The 20,630-nt window shown below is 46.4% G+C and overlaps 1 protein-coding gene across 8 annotated transcripts in view; it reads left to right on the plus strand.

Annotated features, from left to right (window-relative positions):
* The window catches only part of MESK2 (misexpression suppressor of KSR 2), a 49,393-nt gene extending 35,733 nt beyond the window's left edge, over positions 1-13,660 (plus strand). For 5 of the 8 annotated variants that reach the window (XM_025306181.1, XM_019845262.2, XM_019845264.2 and 2 more), the window contains 7 exons: positions 1,149-1,348; positions 1,750-1,870; positions 3,669-3,957; positions 5,609-5,878; positions 6,090-6,174; positions 8,880-8,924; positions 10,105-13,660. In XM_025306181.1, coding sequence (XP_025161966.1) covers positions 1,149-1,348; positions 1,750-1,870; positions 3,669-3,957; positions 5,609-5,878; positions 6,090-6,174; positions 8,880-8,924; positions 10,105-10,250 — 1,156 coding nt within the window. In that variant the 3' untranslated portion in view covers positions 10,251-13,660. Of the gene's footprint in view, positions 1-1,148; positions 1,349-1,749; positions 1,871-3,668; positions 3,958-5,608; positions 5,879-6,089; positions 8,143-8,879; positions 9,001-10,104 lie in introns of all 8 variants that reach the window. The other 3 variants (XR_850457.3, XR_003114067.1, XM_019845261.2) reach the window with 3 other exon arrangements.
* The last annotated feature ends 6,970 nt before the right edge of the window (positions 13,661-20,630 follow it).

Below are 20,630 nucleotides of genomic sequence, written 5' to 3' on the forward strand. Positions count from 1 at the left end.
AGGAGGTCGTTGAGGAGGAAGACGCAAACACCGAGTGGATGGGACTCGGTGATCAGTGATCGAGATATAGTCAATAGAACATCGCGCTCCGTCGCTGTTCTCGCTTCTCTTAGCTTCTTTCCATAGTAACACGCGAAGCTGTCTCGCCGATGAACAATTCCTCATGCCGCGGCGGCCCATTATGTGGGACGGCAACAATAGCTTTAGTAATAAGCCGGATAGATGTGAAGCGTACGCTACGAGAGACGCACTTTGCCGCATTTGCATTATAAAGTTGCCGGTGTTAGGCGTCAGCTCGGGCCGGACGTGTGAAATTGTTATCCAAGTGCGAAAGTACAAAACGTACTTCGCGCGAAATGGTCACTGATAGATACACTGATAGAAAAATATAGTTGAATTAACTATAATCTCACTGTATTTTATAGCTCATTTTGGCGTCAATCATATTTTTACAGTTCGTGGAACCTGCAAAATGTAGTAGAATAAACACAAATATATAGTCGATGATTGTCTGAAATAATTGTTTAGTTACTTTTACCACATATATGGTAATTTCTCATCTTCACAAATATAGTGAGATTTAATATTCACATAGTTACATCATTTAGCAAATACTCTGGTAATATTGACTATGTAAAAGAGTTACTTTACCTACCATTTTATACTTGTATCCATACAATAATTTTAGTTTAACTTACTATAATTCTTCGTAAAAATATTATATGCTTGGTTATGCGATATGCCTATATCGTTATTATTACCGATATTATGCTAATACTTACTACAAATATGATATTTCGGACTATAATTTAGTTACTATATCATTATAGTTCCAAATATCATATACTTTTCTCTCAGTGTAAAGAGCAAGTACGATCGCCCGCGCGCCTCCGCCATTCTCTTAAGGTGGTTTCTAAGATCAATAAGGGCGAAGGGAAAAATTGCTCGCGCCGCGCGGTATCGAGGCTGAGGGAAAGAAGATGGCAGGGGAGGGCGAGGACCACGGAGTCGCGTCCACGTTAAACGTCATACGGAAATTTTAGATCGCCGCCGGGAGCTGATTGGCTCCCGCGCGAAGAATGTCCGATTACTTTCCGCCCTGTCGCTTGTGCGACGCGAATAATTAAACGACTGATTTTCATGCGCAGCACGATGCCCTCCGATAGCATGGACGACATCGAGCTGAAGAACATTCAGCTGCAATTTCCGGCTCTGAGATACCTCTCTAGGGACGACGGCTCCGTGCGGGAAGAAAGGGTGGAGACCGACAAGGGAAGTTTGCTGGTGGCGGTGCAAGGAAATCGAGCGAAACCAGCTATCCTCACTTATCACGATCTAGGCCTTAATTGTGAGTGATTTTGAATAAAAACGCTCGGGACATTACTCAGAACCGTGGCCCGTCGGGAATAAATTCGGGGTGGGTGAAGCGTGAGAGGAAAAAGAGCCTGACGAATTCCACCGCACGTGTATTTTGCCCTTTTATTCGCCCGATGGGGCGCACGCTGATGACGCTGATGACGCGGTTTACACCACGACGGTGATACCAGCTCGCGCGTTTTACCGCTTTGAATCCGATTCCAATTTGCAGTCCATTCGGAGAATTCAGTTTCTAATTTCAGTTTGCTCGCGGATTTGAGCGATCCGATTTCCCGTGGTAATGCGATATTTCGTGAATGGCGTTTGTATAGATTGACATCCAGCATTTCTGTATCGGATGGAGGGGGAAGATGAGCAAATTATTTTTTCCAGACATCTCGAGCTTCCAGGCGTTCTTCAATTACATCGACATGCGTGTTCTACTCGAAAACTTCTGCGTGTACCACGTAAACGCACCCGGGCAAGAGGAGGGCGCACCGACGCTACCCGAGGAGTGAGTTAATTTTTCATCTAATGCATTTTAGATACGTCACACTAGTGTTCCGTAACAACTTCCGGTTTTACCGGCAGCTAAATGATCAAGTCCTTGAAATTAGGTTTGATACGTATAAAAAGAGCGCAGAGAGAGAGAGAGAGAGAGAGAGAGAGAGGGAGAGGGAGAGAGAGAGAGAGAGAGAGAGAGAGTCAGCTGAATCGCGTCCAGAACTAAAACGGGAAGAAAGACCCTTTGCTTTGTTTTATTAAGATCTCGTTGAACAGCAAACTAATTAGCACTTGGTGAAAGGTCAATGAGTGCATCTACAGCTAGAGGCGCTCATATGCCTCTCTAATCAAGTTTCGATCTCGTCTGGATATACGAAAGATACGCGCATCCTTTTATGACAGGCGGCTTTAATTAGCGCGAATCAATGACCTAATTAACATCTCAATCAAATTCAATTCAATTTCGCTCTGACAGCCTCCGCTCTCGCTCACAATTCTGCTAGCATGACAAATACAAAGGCGATAATTTTTATTATTGCGCACACCCGTCGTATAATATCGCCGATCGAAGCGCGCTCGTACGGGTTCGAGCTTATCGATTGTTACATAATTCGCCTCTCCGATCTATTATGCTAAGTGAAACCGAGATATAACAGATGAAAGTGAGACACGCGCATATTTCTCTTCCTCTTCCCGAGCTCGCGATATCGCGCAATCGTGCCTTCTGAAATCTCGCGAGTGAAACGAAACTCTCGAGGACGACGGAACCGATCGATCTTACCGCTAATAACTTTAGATTCATCAGGTTTTCAACGAAGAACGCATAAACCACGGTTACAATATAATAATGCAGAGCGCAGTGGCTTCGCGCGGTGAAAATTTAACGCGCCGTCATATTCGAGAATTCCTCTCTCTCGCCGTGTTTAATTATGCAGACCTCAAGTGAGCAAGGCTTTACCATGGGGAGACGCACATTCGGCTAAGCGCCGCGTTACAAAATAATTCAGGCCGCAATGCAGATTTGTATGCAGCGGTTGTGTCAGTTGGTGTTCGCTCGCGTGCCAAGTCCCGCCGCCAAAGGCCGCGCGAGCTCCGATGTATATCGATACATTAGCCTTCAAGCTGTTTACAGTCATATAATATTCATTTGTTTCGCAGAACGGCGATTATACAAGCAGACGCGTTAAGCTGATTCTACGTACATTAGTCTCAAGTCGCAAGCAAATTGACCAATCGCATTATTCTTCGATCGCAAAGAGAACAATCGATCGTGACCGGTCAATTCGCCTGCGGCCGCATGCGACTTGCGATGTAGAATAGGCTTTACGTTGTATCATTGATTATAGAATCGATCTTACTGGGGAGGATTCTGCCGGAGCTGAGGAGGGATAACGCGACAAATATCGTCGCGTTATCAGCAACGCGAAATCCGCTCGCGGAAATTTGTGTCGGATGGAAATATAATGAGCGCGCGCATTTCGCTGGAAATTTCAGAATTATAAATTGCGCGGCGCACCGTTCGATATTCTCGTGAAACGCTCGGAATTCCCGATTAATATCGCATTTCGTTTATCGCGTAATTCCTCGCGAATGCGGACGCGTTCGGAAAATCATCGACCCGTTGGAAAGCGTCGATATGTTTCCAAGGGCGCTCGCTCGAGAAGCGAGACTCGATTTACAACGAGCGAGTAACGACTTCGCAAGCAGCTTAGGCGCCAATCGAGTTTACGCGAAAGCACACCGTTATCGGTGGCAGGCATCGCCGATAAGTTGTTTTGAAAGGGACGACTCCCCCCGCTCCGTTTCAGCTACACCTATCCGTCCATGGAGGAGCTCGCGGAACAGCTGCTCTTCATTCTCGGCCACTTTGGCATCAAGTCCGTAATTGGCTTCGGGGTCGGTGCCGGCGCCAATATCCTGGCGCGATTCGCACTCGCCCATCCGGAGAAAGTTAATGCACTGTGCCTGATAAACTGCGTGTCCACGCAGGCGGGATGGATCGAGTGGGGTTATCAAAAGATGAACGTGCGCCACCTGAGGTCGCAGGGCATGACCCAGGGCGTCCTCGATTATCTGATGTGGCATCATTTCGGCAGGGTGAGTATGCGAGTGCGCGCGCGCGCGCGAAATTTCATTCTGCGACCAGTCCGGCTTGTGCGGTTTGACGATGAGCGTTGAGTCAGCCGCGAAACTAACGTACGTTCACAGCTGCGAAGTTCAATTACCGTCGCGATATTTTTGCGCGCCACAACGCGGAATAATAATAGACAATGTCCGTTTAACTTGGGCTTTACGTTAGAACTCAATTCGCTACGTACATATACACGTGTGTGTGTGAGAGAGAAAGAGAGAGAGAGAGAGAGAGAGAGAGAGAGAGAGAGAGAGAGAGAGAGAGAGAGAGAGAGAGAGAGAGAGAGAGAGAGAGAGAGAGAGCGTTGGGCATTCGACTGTTTAATCGCCCCGGATAATATGAAGAGTCCTGCGAGTCTGTTTTCGAGGCCCTTTTACGGGGTTAAAAGCGTGTTCCGGGCAAGATTATCTCACGTAGTTCATTTCGTTGGGTACACTACACGGAGTTAATAAACCGCCGAGTTCTCTTATGAGGCACGAAATAATGTCAAGCGAGTTAGCGCTCATGCGCGAGCACAAGATGAATTATCGACGTCGACGACGACGACGACGACGAGGCTTAGGCTTTCAAAGGGCTTGCGGAATATCCTTCCTCACGCGGAGCGCTGATTAGACCGGCGCTCTCGTCGCGCCGTTGTACGTACGCGAAGATGATCGCAGTTCAAAGACAACCTCTAACCTTTGCGATTAACCTCGATAATTAAGCGAACATAAAATCGAATTGCATCCAACCTTATTACACATGTACACACAGAATGTATCCCACGCGTGAGACGGAAATAATCGGCTGAGCGACGTAAGACCGCGCGATTAAATCGCGCGACACGCGCCTTGACTCTCTTGCGAACATTGCGGTCTAAGCGGGAACAAGATCGCGGTACATGCCGCGAGATTAAGGCTGATCGGGAGTGAATCAAGTGAATAATACGAGCGAGTCGAGCGAGATTATCCAGAACCGAGCGCGCGCGTCCGCTCTCGAGAAAGCACGAGGGAAGGCAATTTTCAAATAAAGCCGCCGGCCAGCAGACACAGCGTGGCTCTTTTCTGGCTTCGCCTGGCCGTCATTCCGTCGTTCCGTTGCATTCCCTCCCATCCGACACTAATGATGGGTCTTGCCGGTTGTTTTTACCTCCATCGCGACGCGAAGAAACCGGATCGTGAGCGCCTACGACGTGCGCGCTCGGCCGGGGCTGCGAAATCGGTTCGCGATCGGCAGATGTAAAATAGCCTCAGGAACGCGTTTTACTTTGATTATGGACTCGCGTGCAGTCGCGAGATCAACGCGCGCGCGAGAGAGAGAGAGAGAGAGAGAGAGAGAGAGAGAGAGAGAGAGAGAGAGAGAGGGAGAGGGAGAGATGCCGGCTGACGGTGAAAAAAAATTCCGCCATGTGCACACTTGTGATTTCAGCAAGCCGCCGATTATTTCGCGCGCTCGACGAAAAGCCGGAACGCCGCGCGCGTGCGAATCGACGCGAACTGTTTCGTTAAGCATTCGCGTAACGTTAAATAACGAGTATTTGGATCGCAAATCGCGTCACGGTCGGTGTGACTCGCACTCGGGATGAACGCCGCGGCGAGGCGGCGCGCTCGTTAAAATCGAGGTGATCTTTTCGAGCAGGGGACCGAGGAGCGAAATCATGACCTGGTGCAGGTGTACAAGAACTACTTCGAGCGCCGCGTGAACCCGACGAATCTCGCCTTGTTCATCGACAGTTACGTCCGTCGCACGGATCTCAACATAACGAGGGAATTGGACCCGACGCGCAAGAAGGAGGGCCTGACGCTTAGGGTGCCGGTGATGAACATCACCGGTGCTCTAAGCCCTCACGTCGACGACACCGTAACGTTAAACGGACGCCTGGATCCGACGAACAGCTCCTGGATGAAGGTGAGTTTCTTCATTCCGTTGAACGCCCCCGGCAGCAAAGTAATTTTGATACTTCCCGTTGATCCCGTTCTTCGAGAGATAGCTCGGATATTGGCTGAGGCTCTTAAAGGGTCTTAATCCGCGCGAGCGTTTCCGGGGCGAAATACGCGCGCGAGATAAGCGTGAGATTGTAATCACGCGTCTCATAATTGCATCCTGTTCACTCCTTCAGATATCGGACTGCGGCATGGTGTTGGAAGAGCAGCCCGGTAAAGTAAGCGAGGCGTTCCGGCTGTTTCTCCAGGGCGAGGGATACGGTAAGTGAGCGTTTTCGCGAGCCATACTCTCTAGAGATTAATTAATTCACCGAACTATCGATTCGACAATTCTCATTGATCTTCACTGGTGTAAGCAATTCGCGCACGCGTCGTCGGGTTTCGTAAGATGTCTCGTGATCGCCTGCAAGCGGAAGACTGCGAGACACGTCGGTAATTACTGCCAACTACGATCGTATCTAGGAGAGACTCGTGTCGGGATGTCGTAAGAGAGCTTTCGGCGGAAACGCGGATGTGAATGGTATATAAATCTTTTTTTCGCGAAAACAAGAACCAAACAACTTCAGCGCATTGCAGGCGGTCGCGCAACTTCTCGCACGGCTAAACGCACGTCGAAGCGGGCAGGCGCAGGGAGACTTTGACCGTGGCTAGAGTTAAATTCTAGAGTTAAATTCGCTCTATCGATCGGTGTATCGTGTCGCTGTCTCGATTGAATTTGGCCTACTGGATCTTTAACATAATAATCGTCGATTGTCCCCGCGCGACCACATTCCCTTTCAACGATAGATGCTACACGAATAATTCGTAAGCTCTTGCGCAGCTTGCGAGGATCGAAAAGTACCGCGGACTCGACAAAAATCTAAAAATAGGAGATCGTGAAAATTAACAATTGGCGAACTGTATCGTTTCAACGACGAGTATCTTAGTAATACTACCGTTTGGCCGTTTGTTGCAACTCACGATTCCTCAGATTCCGACTGGTCTCGGGCTCGGACGACAAAGTCACGCTTGTAAATTTCGATCGAATCGTTCGTGTAATCTAACTTTAACTTTGATAATGACTGTGAGAGGAGGTGGTAGAGTTGAACGGTAACGGTGCATTCGCGTGATGCAACCTAAATGCACGTTCTCTCTAAGTAAATGTATATCAAATCAAGACTTTGCAAAATAGTCATCGTTATACGACGAGTTAACGTCTTAGCTAACTTTAAGATGTCGAAACTTTGTTCTTTTATAGCAATGTTGCGTACATTGTTTTACGTTACGGAGCGTGACTTCGCGCTGTGACAACCGTTGTGCTTACGTGATTACGCGAGAGAAACGTTGTAGAAAGAAACTTACACTCATGTGTAAGTTCACAATGGAATGACGCTTCTCTTTCTCGTCACAAGTCAGGTTTATCGTTTCTTTCGGCTTTTTAAGTCACAAGAACACTATGCTGAACCACTGAACATCATGCTTTCTCACGAGCCGTCGTAGACGAAGTCTACCCACCAAGGTCCGGCTAGATAATTACGCAAATTGATTTCACGTCGCGTGTCTTTCGGTTCTTTACCCCCGACTTGCTTTCACTCACCGATCAGTACAAAAGTTACGTCATTTCTCATCAACGAATGACCGCGAATGACATTCAAACACGGCCTCGAGTGAGTCGTCGCGCCAAATAGATCTGTCGTTTCTCGTCGCATCGCACATCTCGTCACCGTCGTTAACTGTGTTGTTGTTGCGATCGTCGAATTTCGCTATACTAGCAGAATTTCCACGTTGTACAAGTGACGCGATATTTGGACATCGCTGAATCCGAGTGTGAGAACAGGACTGATATTGCGTGTACTATACTTCGTTTGTCGCGATCAGAGCTGGATGTACCACTACGACAAGATTCACACTAAATAAGCCGCTTTATCTCTGTGCTGACGAAAGGCGGCGAAAGGCGCCTGATTACACCGACATTCAAAAATACGTACTCGAGCATGTATCTCTGTTCATTGAGAGCCATTGGTTTGACTTGATAAATAAAAAAGAGTGACTCTGTGAAAAGGAATTGCATTGAATTCGCCTGCGACTTTTTACCGCTATACCGCTATACTTTCGAGCTATATTAGAGAGAGATAGAAAGAAATAGAGAAAGAGATAAAACAAAGAAATAAGGCAAATAAGAGAAAAGAGTATTATACATGTTCATCGACTTGCGCCTTTATTTCCCACGCGTCTCGGATCGATCGAGTGGTATGTATATATTACAACAATCTCAGCTGAACCAGTAGCGTAATTAGTTTCGGCTTGTTTGCTATTTCTGTTTTGGTTATTTTCGAAGCAGTTCCAAACGCTAAGGACCGCGAGTCCTTGAAGTGGTGACGCTTGTAAAATTAAGACATTGCGTTCGTACACACGCGAAGAAATTAATGAACATTCGGCCATACGATTGTCCGTTGTCTAAAAACGACTCGGATTTATCTCGCGACGGCGCGGCGTGATTCATTAGAATTAATTAGAATTAGAAGTTAATGTTATTATTAATTATTTTACACAACGAGAAAAATAATTCGAGAGTGGTATCAAGCTGTTTACGAAATTGTTCGATTCATTACACATAGAGGGACGGTAAATTGATCAGTCAGTCAGTCCAGTTATCGGTTGTACAAACCGATAAATATATATAATAAACATTTTTCCATTCGGTATCGACGTACGGACCAGAGTCGGAAGGCAACGGACACTTTGCCGAGACAAAGAAAATTTTCGAGCGGTGCTTTGAGTAAATTAATTGCTGCACCGCTATCTGTCGCTGCAATCCACTCGTGATCTCAAAGAGGAGAATAAATAAATGAGAGATAATTGGCCTATCGATGTTACGCACCAGCAATGCTTTGAAACCTAGCAGTAGCGAGAGTTCAGTACCGCCATGCTGCCACACACCTGTGCCGATGATCTTTAAATGGAACTTCTTTTCTTATGCGTTTTAGTGGTGAGATCCCCGCGGAAGCCCGTGAAGCCAACAACACCCGAAGGTAATTGTAATTAGGAATTGAAGGCCGCAAGGAGTCGAGCGCGCAGTTGGTCAATTAGGCCACGTCTATGCGTTAAGTAAGTCGGAATTCAAACTTTTTTCGGAAGGTATGAGAGATACTAACTGCGAGATAACGACACGTCCTGGAAGATCTCGGATTTCCCGAGAGTCTCCAAAAAGCATTAAAAAGCGGACGGGAGAAAAGACTAACCACTTTGACTAACCACTCTCTGATACGATTCTCCTGATACCGCACTGACCTCCTCGTTTGCTACGCTGTGTGTCGATGGCAGGTCTATGAAAACTTTCGCCTCGTTAAACTTCCCCACACACGTATCGGTGTGTCACCCCATCCCCATCCCCATCTTTATTTCGCGTCTGTACAAGTTCCCCGTGTCTGTTCTGTTTTTGCGAAATCTGACGACAAAGATGCGGTTGACGAATTTCAGACGCTAAAGTGGTGACGCTAATCACACACGGTGTGAACGATAAAAATGCCCGGTGAAGTCGATGCACGATGAATCGGTCTTATCCAATGAGTTCTTCTGTTCCATAGTTCTCGGTAGTCGGTAGCGACATATCCGTTCGCAATATTAACAGGGATCGACCTGTTGCGCTATCCTCCGATACAGGTGATCCAAATTATCCACTTTACGTAAATAAGAGAGAGAGAGAGAGAGAGACTAAGTTACATTTTATAACATTACACACACACACACACAGACACACACGTGTCCCACCCACATTCACTCACTCATATCGGGACATGTTGAAACGTCGTCGTCATTCATTGACTTCGTTCGTCGGAACAATGACCGAACAATGAAGAACAAAAAGCAATCTCGCACCTGAGTATAAGTATAGAGTAGTGTAACCAGTCCATGCTAAAAAGCCACAGCGCCTCGCTATGCGCACACGCAACAATCCACCAACCAACAACAATGCCACCCACCCAAGATACCTTCTTTCGTTCTTTGCATGTGCGCTTTTCTTTTCCTTTTGGGACAACTCTTCGTTCGGCGGTCGATTTTTTTTACGCTCGCGTAACAAAATTCGAGCGAACGAACGGAACTTCTACCACGCGCGTTCTACCACAGCCTCCTCAAGGCGAGGTTGACGACGGCAGACTGACGAAGCCGAGATTGCGCTACCTTTCCTCTATTTCCTCTTTTCGTTTACAGTGGCCCCGCTGTCGCCGTTAAAGATGGCCGACTACAGATTGGCTTCGTTGGAGGGACTGAATCACGTCTGCAGCAAGAAGATCGACTGGCCTACCGCGACCATACACATCACGGAGAATCCGATATCGGAGGCAGTCGTTTGTTAAGATGTCGATCGCCGAATTTCATCACCGCCATCGATTTTCGTTACGCAATCAAACGAGCATACAATCGGAAGACGACGCGGCGACTTGGATGTCGGTAGCTTTAGGAAGGTTTCGTCGGGGCAACGATCCCTCGCGGCACTAATAAAAACGCGCTGGTTTCTTTCCGGAAGCTTCTGTCGGCACCGCACTTACTTTTGGAACCGCGACTTTCAGCTGGGTCGACCACACGCGTTCGTAATAAGTGTTTAATTCTAAATAACTATAAGTTAAGAGCTTTAAAAACGGTTTTTATTACTTAAGAGATATCGGATGTTTTATCTGCGGTTGTTCTTGGGTACGCGCATTGTTACTAATAGCGAGCGGCGTCGATTCGTTAAGGATACGGATAAGAGAATAATGTTAACGTTGCGTACGACCACGTTGAGTTTCAAGCCGAGTCCCACTTTCGGGACTTTTCACGAACGGTGCGGCGCGACTTTTTCAGAATACCGTTCGCTCTTTTTATCATCATGAGAGCAATGTTTGCAATCGTTTTAGCGGGTGTTTACAGTTGTTTGAGAAACAATTTATTTGAATGGCAGGCGGGTGTTTCTTAAAGTTTCGATGATTCTCAAACGAACATTCCCCTGCGAATATTTTAATATATCATTATCCGAAGAGGTTTAAGAGAGAAAGAGAGAGAGAGAGAGAAAGATGAAATGCGAATAAAAATGTTCAACACTTCGACGTGTACTTCTATACGTGTGTGGGTATACACGAAAGCCGTGACTTTGTAATGTCAAAACTCGACAGACTTGATGATTATGAATTTTCGTACCAATACGCGTAACATTTTACACGATAATAACGTTCACGAAAAGCAGAAAAGAAGAGGCTCCTCCGATATGAGTGAGAGGAAACTCGCGTGTAAATTTTTAATTTCGAAAAAAAGAGAACCCAATATAACGGTAATTCTAATAAAAATCGACGAAGAAATAAGTCACGTCGTCGCGAAACGACGAGAAAAAGTGTGATAACACGTTGCAAAAAAAATGTGCACCTCCGCTTTTCGTGCTCGTAAGAAACTCGGAGAGAGACTCACGGTAGATGTAAAGGACCAGCAGAAATTTTTAACGACTTGCACACAACTTCTCGCCAAGTGACGTCCAAAAAGAAAAAGAATTCCGCCGCATGGTGTATATAACGCGTGGAAGTACATTCACTGTTTTACGGACTTTTTTATTGTTATATATAGGAAGAAATACCACTACTACTTTCCAACGAAGTCATTGTCAACGAAGATTATAATTGACGAGAAAGAGCCCTGCGACGAGGACAATTTTTCCGTTACACTTTGCGACGTCAACGAAGAGAGAAAGAAAGAAATGGGAGGATCGCTTGAGCACGTCGTTATGTTTCTCTGCTTCGTCGTTCGCGTCTACTTTGATTCGCGAACAATCGACCAGTCCCGAGTAAAAATGTAAAGCTCGTATCCGCCACGCGTGACCGTGACCATTTTTTGTTTCTCGCTCCTTGACACGGCTCGACGTTATCCAAAATATTTCGCGATTTCGAGATAACGAGATTGAAACGCGGTAGTGAAGCACTAGTGTCGATATAAACGATTACGAAGTAGGTATTACTGTTACTGTTGATAGTCAGATATCCTTGGTGAGTTCGCTTATACAGCTCATCACAGTCTAACGACGAGATCAACGGAGTATAAAACGAAAGATCGACCATGTTCTTTCAACGATTCGAGAGAGAGAGAGAGAGAGAGAGAGAGAGAGAGAGAGAGAGAGAGAGAGAGAGAGAGAGAGAGGGAGAGAGAGAGAGAGAGAGAGACGGCAGCTTCTCGCGATATGAGATTCGGTGTTCCCGTCATGGACATTATCCCTGAAGAGGGAAATGTTTTTGACTACCTACGATTCCTGCTCCTTTAATCGAGCTGGGGATTCGCTCGTTCGTTTGCACCGTTTGCATCATTTTTTTTTATTAATAAGAGAAGAGATTGCCCGCATAAACAAGGAGGAAAGTGCATGTGAGAATGCTAATGTTTAAAGACGAAGTGTAAGAGAGGAAGGAGAAACGAGGATACGTAATTAGTCGTTACAAGAGTAAGAAGAAGGAAGGAGTAAGGGACATACAACAAAAGTCGAGAGAACTCGGTGTCTCTGTACGGTTTTACCGGGCTTATTCGAGCCTCTAGCGTGATATGATAAGACGTGCCTGCTATACGATGTCGTACGTAGCTTTCGAAAGTGTGTTTCACAGCTTTTTAGTTTTCTATATATACATATTATGATTCTCTCTCGCGCGGTGCTCCCCCCCCCCCTCTCGCGAAATTCATCACTTTTCGCGCGTCTTCTCTCGAAGTATTTTCACATTTCACGACGATCGGCGCATCGACATATCTTTTTCTAAATCAATTTTAACCAAGGTGATTGGAACTGATCGAGCGCGTGTGTAACGAACTACGACGAACATTTTGAATCGAAAATTTTTTAAACAAAACGACAAGAAAGTCAATAATATTGATAAAATGTCGGTCGCACGCGACATCGCGTCGGAAACGGACTCCCTTGGGAAAGAAAAAAAGAAAAGAAGAAAAAGAATTCCGGAAGTTCGCCAATTCGAGACGTTTACATTGAACATCGATCGCATCGATATGATGTGCATATCGCGACAATAGTTTACAAACTTGTGTTACCTTCTTCTTATTTCGGAGCAGATAATAGGTGATGAAAGAGAGAACGCGAGAACGAAGGAGAAAGTCGAAACAGCGGACAATCTCGAGGGACAGGAGGTTTAAGCGTTTCGTGTAAAAGAGAGTTTATAAGAATATATATATATATAATAAATATATATATAAATATACGTCGCATTAAACTTAGATTATCGCAGAGAGATGAGGCAGAGTGATAGTCGAGTGCGTAGTGTTAAGATTATATATACGGGGCTCGATACGAGACGATTGAGAGGAGCGCACGCATTAATCATTGCTAACGCGAACGCTACTAACGGATAACGTAGCTTTTAAGGACTACCGATGCTCCGCCGTTAATCCCTTCGTTTCCGGATAGACAAATTCCCCCGCGGACACTTGCCGATCATTGGACGCGAATTATCTGGACGCTCAACGACAACGAATTTGTTGAATCTGCACATCGACGTAACGTATTGAATTTAATTAGACATATCGGCCGAGCCCAATATTACGCGCGATAGTACCATGAAATTGTTCGTCGACTGATCGGTCTCAATCCCGAATATTCGCCCCCCACGTTACTCGCGAGACGCATATCAATGAATTTTTAAACGACTTTTCGACAACAAGAAGGATCTGTCGGATTTGCATGTTGCATCTTAATTGGCACACGTCCACGTCAACATCGAAGAGTATCGCTCGGAAAAAAAAAAAAGGAGCGCGACAATGCCGCTGGTCTCGAAGGGTTTAAACGATACATCCGGCATGCGATCGAGAGCGGATCGATTTTCAGCATCCACCTTCTACCTCGCGCGAGGATAACATGATTTTCCTGCGCCGCATCGACGCGCAAAGCTCATCCTCGAATGAAATTTCTAATTTTCCACGCGGCATCGCGGAACAGATTGTAGCAAAGTGTATTAACCACTCAGTATAAATGAGATATAGTACAGTAAGCGAAATAAACTTAGCGCTGGAGCTTGAAAATACACACATATACATAAATAAATAAATAAATAAATAAATAAATAAATAAATATAAATATATTATACAGATTAAAAATGACACGTGCGCACCGAATATGCATCTTGTTATTTATAATAAACAGATACGAGAAAAATAATGGGATTGTATGTGACATCTTCTCTCCCCTTCAATCTCGTTTTTAATCCAGCATATTTCCAAAAAGAAACAGAGATTTTCGAGACAGATTTTCATCAACATCAACATACGAAACAGTCCCATCTTGATGAATATTATTTTAAATCGACAATTTTCATTATCTAAGTTAGTAAACTTTAAATTTCGAGAACAACGTAATTTCTTTCGGAGAAAAAAAATAATTTTTCCAATCAAAAATTTCTAAGTAGATTCGAAGGAACGTTTCGACAATAACAACAGATTAACAGATTACAGATCGTCCGGTCTCGTTGAAACGTAATAATATTAATTCGACAGTTTACATAACGTTTCATTTGACACCATTTGTCCATTCTTTCTGCCATCCATTACGATCCATCCGTCACGAAACTCGCACATTTGGTCTTCCTACGTGCGCGAAAAAAAGCCCGAAAGCAGAGCGAGCTCCCGGATCCCGACTGAGAGATTCAGGGAGGTCGCCTCAGGGAGATTCAGAAGAACGATTTGAAAAGGGAGGAGAAGGAATTCAGGGGGTACGCGTGATGAAGACATCTGCATTTTTATGAAGACCGTTATTAACTCCCGAGGCGCGTTCACGAGCGCTTCGTTAAGAATCAGGGAGCCGGCTTAATTACGAGTAAAACGTCTTCGTCGTCGCGATGAAGTCACCAGGACCTCGGAATAGCATGACGCTTTGATCTGCTCGTCGACAATGACGAGGCCATATCAGATGCCATTTTTATCGGGAATATTCGCGATTACAAGAGCAACATTGTTTCAGCCAGACGACTCGAAACAAAGCCGGTCCGTCAGTTATTATCTAACTGGAGAATGCCGGAAGAGGCGATATAACGCACGTGCAAAACGTTCTCTCTGTCCAGCTGCTCGATTATTTTAGCACGGATACGAAAAGTCCGATAGATTTATTGGAAGCACATGCGACTTGGATTTCAATTGTGCCGCGATAATGCAACGCGTCATAAATCTTCGCTCGTTTGCTTTGACGGATCATAATAGATCACGGCGGTGCGTTTCCTATTGAGAACACTTTGCGGAATTATGATGCTCCATAAATAGCATAGTGGAGAGATCTCTTTTGCGAAAGAATACGTCGATATACGTTGGTAAAATTATAAACGATAACACCGCGCGTGAAAGGATTAATTGCGAGGAGAGTTTTACGAGGTCGCTTATCGAGCAAGTAACGTCGCAAAAGTCGCGCTCGTTGCACGTAATCGTTGACGTCCTTTTGCGAGATTGCAAATTACTCTTGCTATAAACGACGATAGGAGGGAGGACGTAGACTCGACTTCGATCGGTCTAAAAACACGGAGGTATTGTAACGAGGAGCTTTCGCGAATCGAGAGGATACGTGTCGTCGCGGGACGTTTATAACGCTCGTTCCTCACTCGCTGTAGCTGTCCTTTCACGGTTCCCTCCTCAGGTACGCGCGATCACACGCACGCATCATCACACGTACGTGCGTGCATCGTGGCGACAAGAAACCAGTCTTCTCAACGATTTTTGCAACGACGAAACGACTAACGTCTTCGCGGAATCGACAGGATCGTCATCGTACACACGTATATCCGTTCATCCGCCAGTCGAAGAAACTGGTCAATTATCCATTTTGACTCTTTTTATCGTTCGTACTTATTAACTGTCAGTTTCTGAAAGCTTTTACGCCACTTTCAAGTCTCTTTTCAGAAAGACTCTTAGATGACGCGAAACGGTAAGATCGAGTCGGTAAGGGCGAATAAACCGCATAATCGTATAATCGCGTAAATATTCATCATATAGTAGTAATATAGTAATAACTTGACACTACCATCCAACAAACTTATAAAAGAGCTACATGCAAAGGGCTCTAATTGCACTGTTAATAAATATATTAGGTGTACAGATGAATAATCCAATTTTTTCAGCTACATTCAAGGTTTATTTTAAAAGGAAGTAAATTAAATTGTTCAATCAAAGTATTCGCCGTTGATTTCTATAACTTTAAGCCATCTTTCAGGCAGCTGATGAATTCCATCTCGGAAAAATGTTACGTCTTTGGACACGATAAAGTCGTCAAGCCATTTTCGGATCTCATCCACTGATTGGAAGTGCATGATCGGACAAGGCGTGTTGCATCGATCGGAACAAGTGATAATCGGATGGAGCAATGTCTGGTGAATACGCCGCACGTGCTGCAAGACGTCCCAGCCAAGACTCATTATGGTGTCTTTTGTATTGGATTTTGAATGTGTGGCCTGGCGTTGTCATGCAACGATTTCACTGGACGTTCTCCCAGTTTGCCAGTATACGGGCGTTTTCGTTCCAATTCTTGACTCAAGCGGATTAATTGACGTTGGTAGCAGTCCGCGCACTAACTGTTTCACCCGGTTCCAACAACTCATAATAAAGCACGCCCTTGATATCCCACCAAATGCAGAGAAGAACCTTCTTTTCTAAGCGATTTTGATGATTCGCCGAGATTTTCCCATGACTTTCTGCGTTTCGGATTGTCATAGAGTATCCATTTCTCATCGCCCGTAACGATTTTCCACAAGAAAGCTGCTTTCGACGCTGCTTATTGAGAAGAGAAAGACACGCTGCCACTCGTTGATTTTTGTTGGTTTTAGTGAGTTCGTGCGGTTAGGCACCCATTTTCCTTCTTTCTGGATCTTTCCTATCTTATGTAGTCGTTTGGAAATCGTTTGCTGCGTTACTCCCAACTGTTCTGCAAGCTCTTTTTGTGTTTGTACCGAATTCTCAACGAGCAGTTGTTCCAAATCATCATTATCGCACTTCCTAGGACCTCCAGGGCGTTGTTTGTCGATTAGACTGAGATTACCGCTTTTAAACCGCTTAAACCAAAATGCGCACACATCGTACGATGCAACACCTTCGCCGAGAAAGGAACGAATCGATTCGCACGCTCTTGCAGCATTTTTTCCTTGTTGGAATTCATAAAGAATGCAGCGTCGGATATGCACCTTATCCGTTGCCATTTTCGACTGTACTGAACTGAATACTTTTGAAGGTTATGTTGGGCCTTTCGCCAAACTATATGTTCTCTTTAATAGCTATATGTCAACATTGCATAATCACAAAAGAGCGGGAGAATCTATTCAATTTAAAATTGATTTCATAACTGCTTAAAATAATTTGGATTATTCATTTGTACACCTAATACATAATATGTACGTATCGTTTAAAGTTACTTTCGCGAGGACTCGCGACTGATTTAATAAGTTTTGTAAGTTTGTTATATTCGTACGTGTCCCTTCCCTTTCGCATTGCAAACGCAATGTGAAAATATCGCGAGAATATCTCATCGCGATTCCCAGCGATCAATTAAAGTTTGAACGAAAGACTTACAACTTTCAACCTCTTACAAACTGCTTTCCACGGCTTGCGCGCGGCGCGATAGTCTAACACCGCATGGCAATGGCGACGGTGGAAAAACGGAAAGCCATTCAGCGGATGATGTAAACAATCGAGGCACAATACAAAACGGACCTACCGGGCATTACGACGGACGGACGATAAACGTAACAAGAGCCACGACATAACCTATTGAAAACACCACAACGTTACCTATCGGCTGTCTTGGCGCTCGTCGGCAATCTTCGGCGCACCTCGTGAGTCTTCGGGCGTGCGCGCCAGCTGGCGGTGCGCGATTCTCTTTTGATCCGGCGCGCGTATTCTTGAAGCGACCGGCGTAGGAGTGAGTTCGTGTGCGCGGTAGACGTTGGATGAGGGTGGCCGCTCGAGAAACACCTTCGCTCTCGAGCATTCGTGCGCGGATTTCACGTCGCACGCCGTGTTCCCCGCGTTCGCGCGCGCGCGCGCGCGTCTCTTCGGTTTAGTGGATGACGCGAGTGTGTCCGCTTTTACAGAGAACGCTGCTGCGGAAGCTGTCAGCGTCGAGATCGTCGTCGTCGTCGTCATTACCGCCGCCGCCATCGCCGTCGCCGTCGCCGTCGCCGTCGCCGTCGGGGTAGGTTATGCCACCTTGAACACGCAAACCGCTCTTGGTGTGCTCCGAGAGAGACTCCGGGACTCGCACGACGGGGATTTCGATCGACGAGGATCTCGGTCGAAAGGACGAACGAGAGAGAGGAGCAGTGCGGACACACTAGCGCGATGCGCCGCTTGTGACACGCGCATTCCGAGGTCCGAGCGTTCTCTGCGCGAACAGGTTCACAGCGGAATTTGAAGAAGGGACCAGCGCTGGGCCCCGGCCGGCGCTACGGTCTCAGGCGTGAAGTTATCGCCGCCGCGTCTTGCAGTCGTTCGATGTGAAACTGGCGGGCGTCGTAGGAAGGACGCTGAGTTCAAAGGCTCTCGCGCGTTGAGATCGCTTTACGTGTGTAGTGCGGTAGTGGTGCAGTGGATATGCCTCGCTGGTTGTTGTGAGGGTGCCCCGGAGTTTCCTCGATCTTCGTTGGATCACGAGGACGCATCATGAGGCCGGCCACGATCGCCGGGATTTGCGTGCTCTTCGTGGTGCTGTGTGCCGATCGAGCGGATGTCATTGAGGAACGAGGTATGTGAGTTATTGTTTATTTTCGCGTGCTACTTGGGCGTGCAATTTTGTCAACATCGGCAGTGCTGCTGCTCGCTGGGAGCAAAATTCGCAGGTGTGCGTCGACTTTTATCATTGACTCGAGGAAATTGCGTTATTCGGCGGTGCGAGCAGGTTAACCAACAACAGGTGTCTCGCGAGGTTAGGTTAGGTTCCATCTCTCGCGACGGAATGTTCGCAAGGCAATTTGTTTATGAAAGTCAACGCGCACACACGATTTACGCGTCATTAATTCTGAGAGGGGCCGGCGGGAGGGGACATTCCTCTGTCATCAATTAAGAATTTGCATATGCGTGAAATTGTGATCCACCGTTGTACGGATTCATCACACGTCGTCGCGCAAAGTTTGAGGTCGATCCTCGCGCCTACGCGACTCCTTACGAATTTGCTAATAACACACAATCGCTATTGTTGTTTGTTACGTTGCGCAATAACGCGCTCAACGCGCACGATCTGTCGCGATCCCAATTCAGCGGATTCATTTATCCATCCGACAAATTCAACTGTTCCGCTCAGCTGAGCTCAGCTTGGTTACGCAAACTTCGACGCTTTTATGAATCGCGCTTTCTCGACTCACTCTCGCGATCCAGCGCTCTCCCTGAATGCCCGGTTCGCTCTCAAGCTCGCGATTTTTGCAACACGACCGTACCGCGTAATCGCGCACGGCAAAGAAACGCGTGGCTAACGAAAAATCCGGTGCAACGAAACATTCTCGAGCAGTGTCTCGAATTTGCGGTTGATATAGCAATATTAAACTATATAGCAATATTAAACACTATACATATTGTTTACTAAATTAAACACAGTGACCATCATCCTAATTACACGTATCACACCGAGACCGTCCCTTAGCCCTGACTCGTACTACCATCTAATTATTTCATCACGCGCGCGTGTGTGTATGTGCATGTGCGCCCACATTCTGTCGATGGGATACAACACGTCTCACCTGACGCTTCGGCACGTTTATCGCCTAGATAAGAAATCGCGATAAGACGATAAGAGAAAGACTACGGCTTACGCCCTTACGATAAACAAATTAGAACCGTATAGGAACCGTCTACCGTAGCTCGCATAGATTCCCCTCCTTTTTTGTTTCTGCGAGCGGGAGATAGAGGGTCGCGATAATGACGACGACGGGGGGACGTCATTATCTGGATATAAAGTGGCCAGGCGTATTTTATTTTCGTGCTGAAAACGCCACTTTTATCTCTCTACCCACGTTTGATAATGCGCCTGCAGAAAAGGGCGGACGAGAAGAAGGGACGACGAACGAACGAAGCGAGTGAGGTCTGATTTTCGTGCCGAAAACACGACAACACAGCGTTTGCTTGGTCCCTCTTTCCCTTTTCCTCTCTCTCTCTCTCTCTCTCTCTCTCTCTCTCTCTCTCTCTCTCTCTCTCTCTCTCTCTCTCTCTCTCTCTCTCTCTCTCTCCTCTCTCTCTCTCTCTCTCTCCTCTCTCTCTCCTCCTCCTCCTCTCTCCTCTCTCTCCTCTCCTCTCTCTCCCCCTCTCCCTCTCTCTCCTCTCTCTCTCTCTCTCTCTCTCTCTCTCTCTCTCTCTCTCTCTCTCTCTCTCTCTCTCTCTCTCTCTCTCTCTCTCTCTCTCTCTCTCTCTCTCTCTCTCTCTCTCTCTCTCTCTCTCTCTCTCTCTCTCTCTCTCTCTCTCTCTCTCTCTCTCTCTCTCTTCTTCTCTCTCTCTCTCTCTCTCTCTCTCTCTCTCTCTCTCTCCCCTTCGCTCTTCCCTCTCTCTCTCTCTCTCTCTCTCTCTCTCTCTCTCTCTCTCTCTCTCCTCTCTCTCTCCTCTTCTCCTTCTCTCTCCTCCTCTCTCCTCCCCTCTCTCATCTCTCTCCTTCTCTCTCCCTCCTCTCTCTCTCTCTCTCTCTCCTCCTCTCTCTCTTCCTCTCTCTCTCTCTCCCTCTCTCTTCTCGTCTCTCTCTCCTCTTCTCGTCCTCTCTCTCTCCGTCTCCTCTCCCTTC

The sequence above is a fragment of the Harpegnathos saltator genome, unplaced genomic scaffold, assembly GCF_003227715.2.
Source record: "Harpegnathos saltator strain DR-91 unplaced genomic scaffold, Hsal_v8.6 scaffold760, whole genome shotgun sequence".
Classification (NCBI taxonomy): Eukaryota; Metazoa; Arthropoda; class Insecta; order Hymenoptera; family Formicidae; genus Harpegnathos; species Harpegnathos saltator.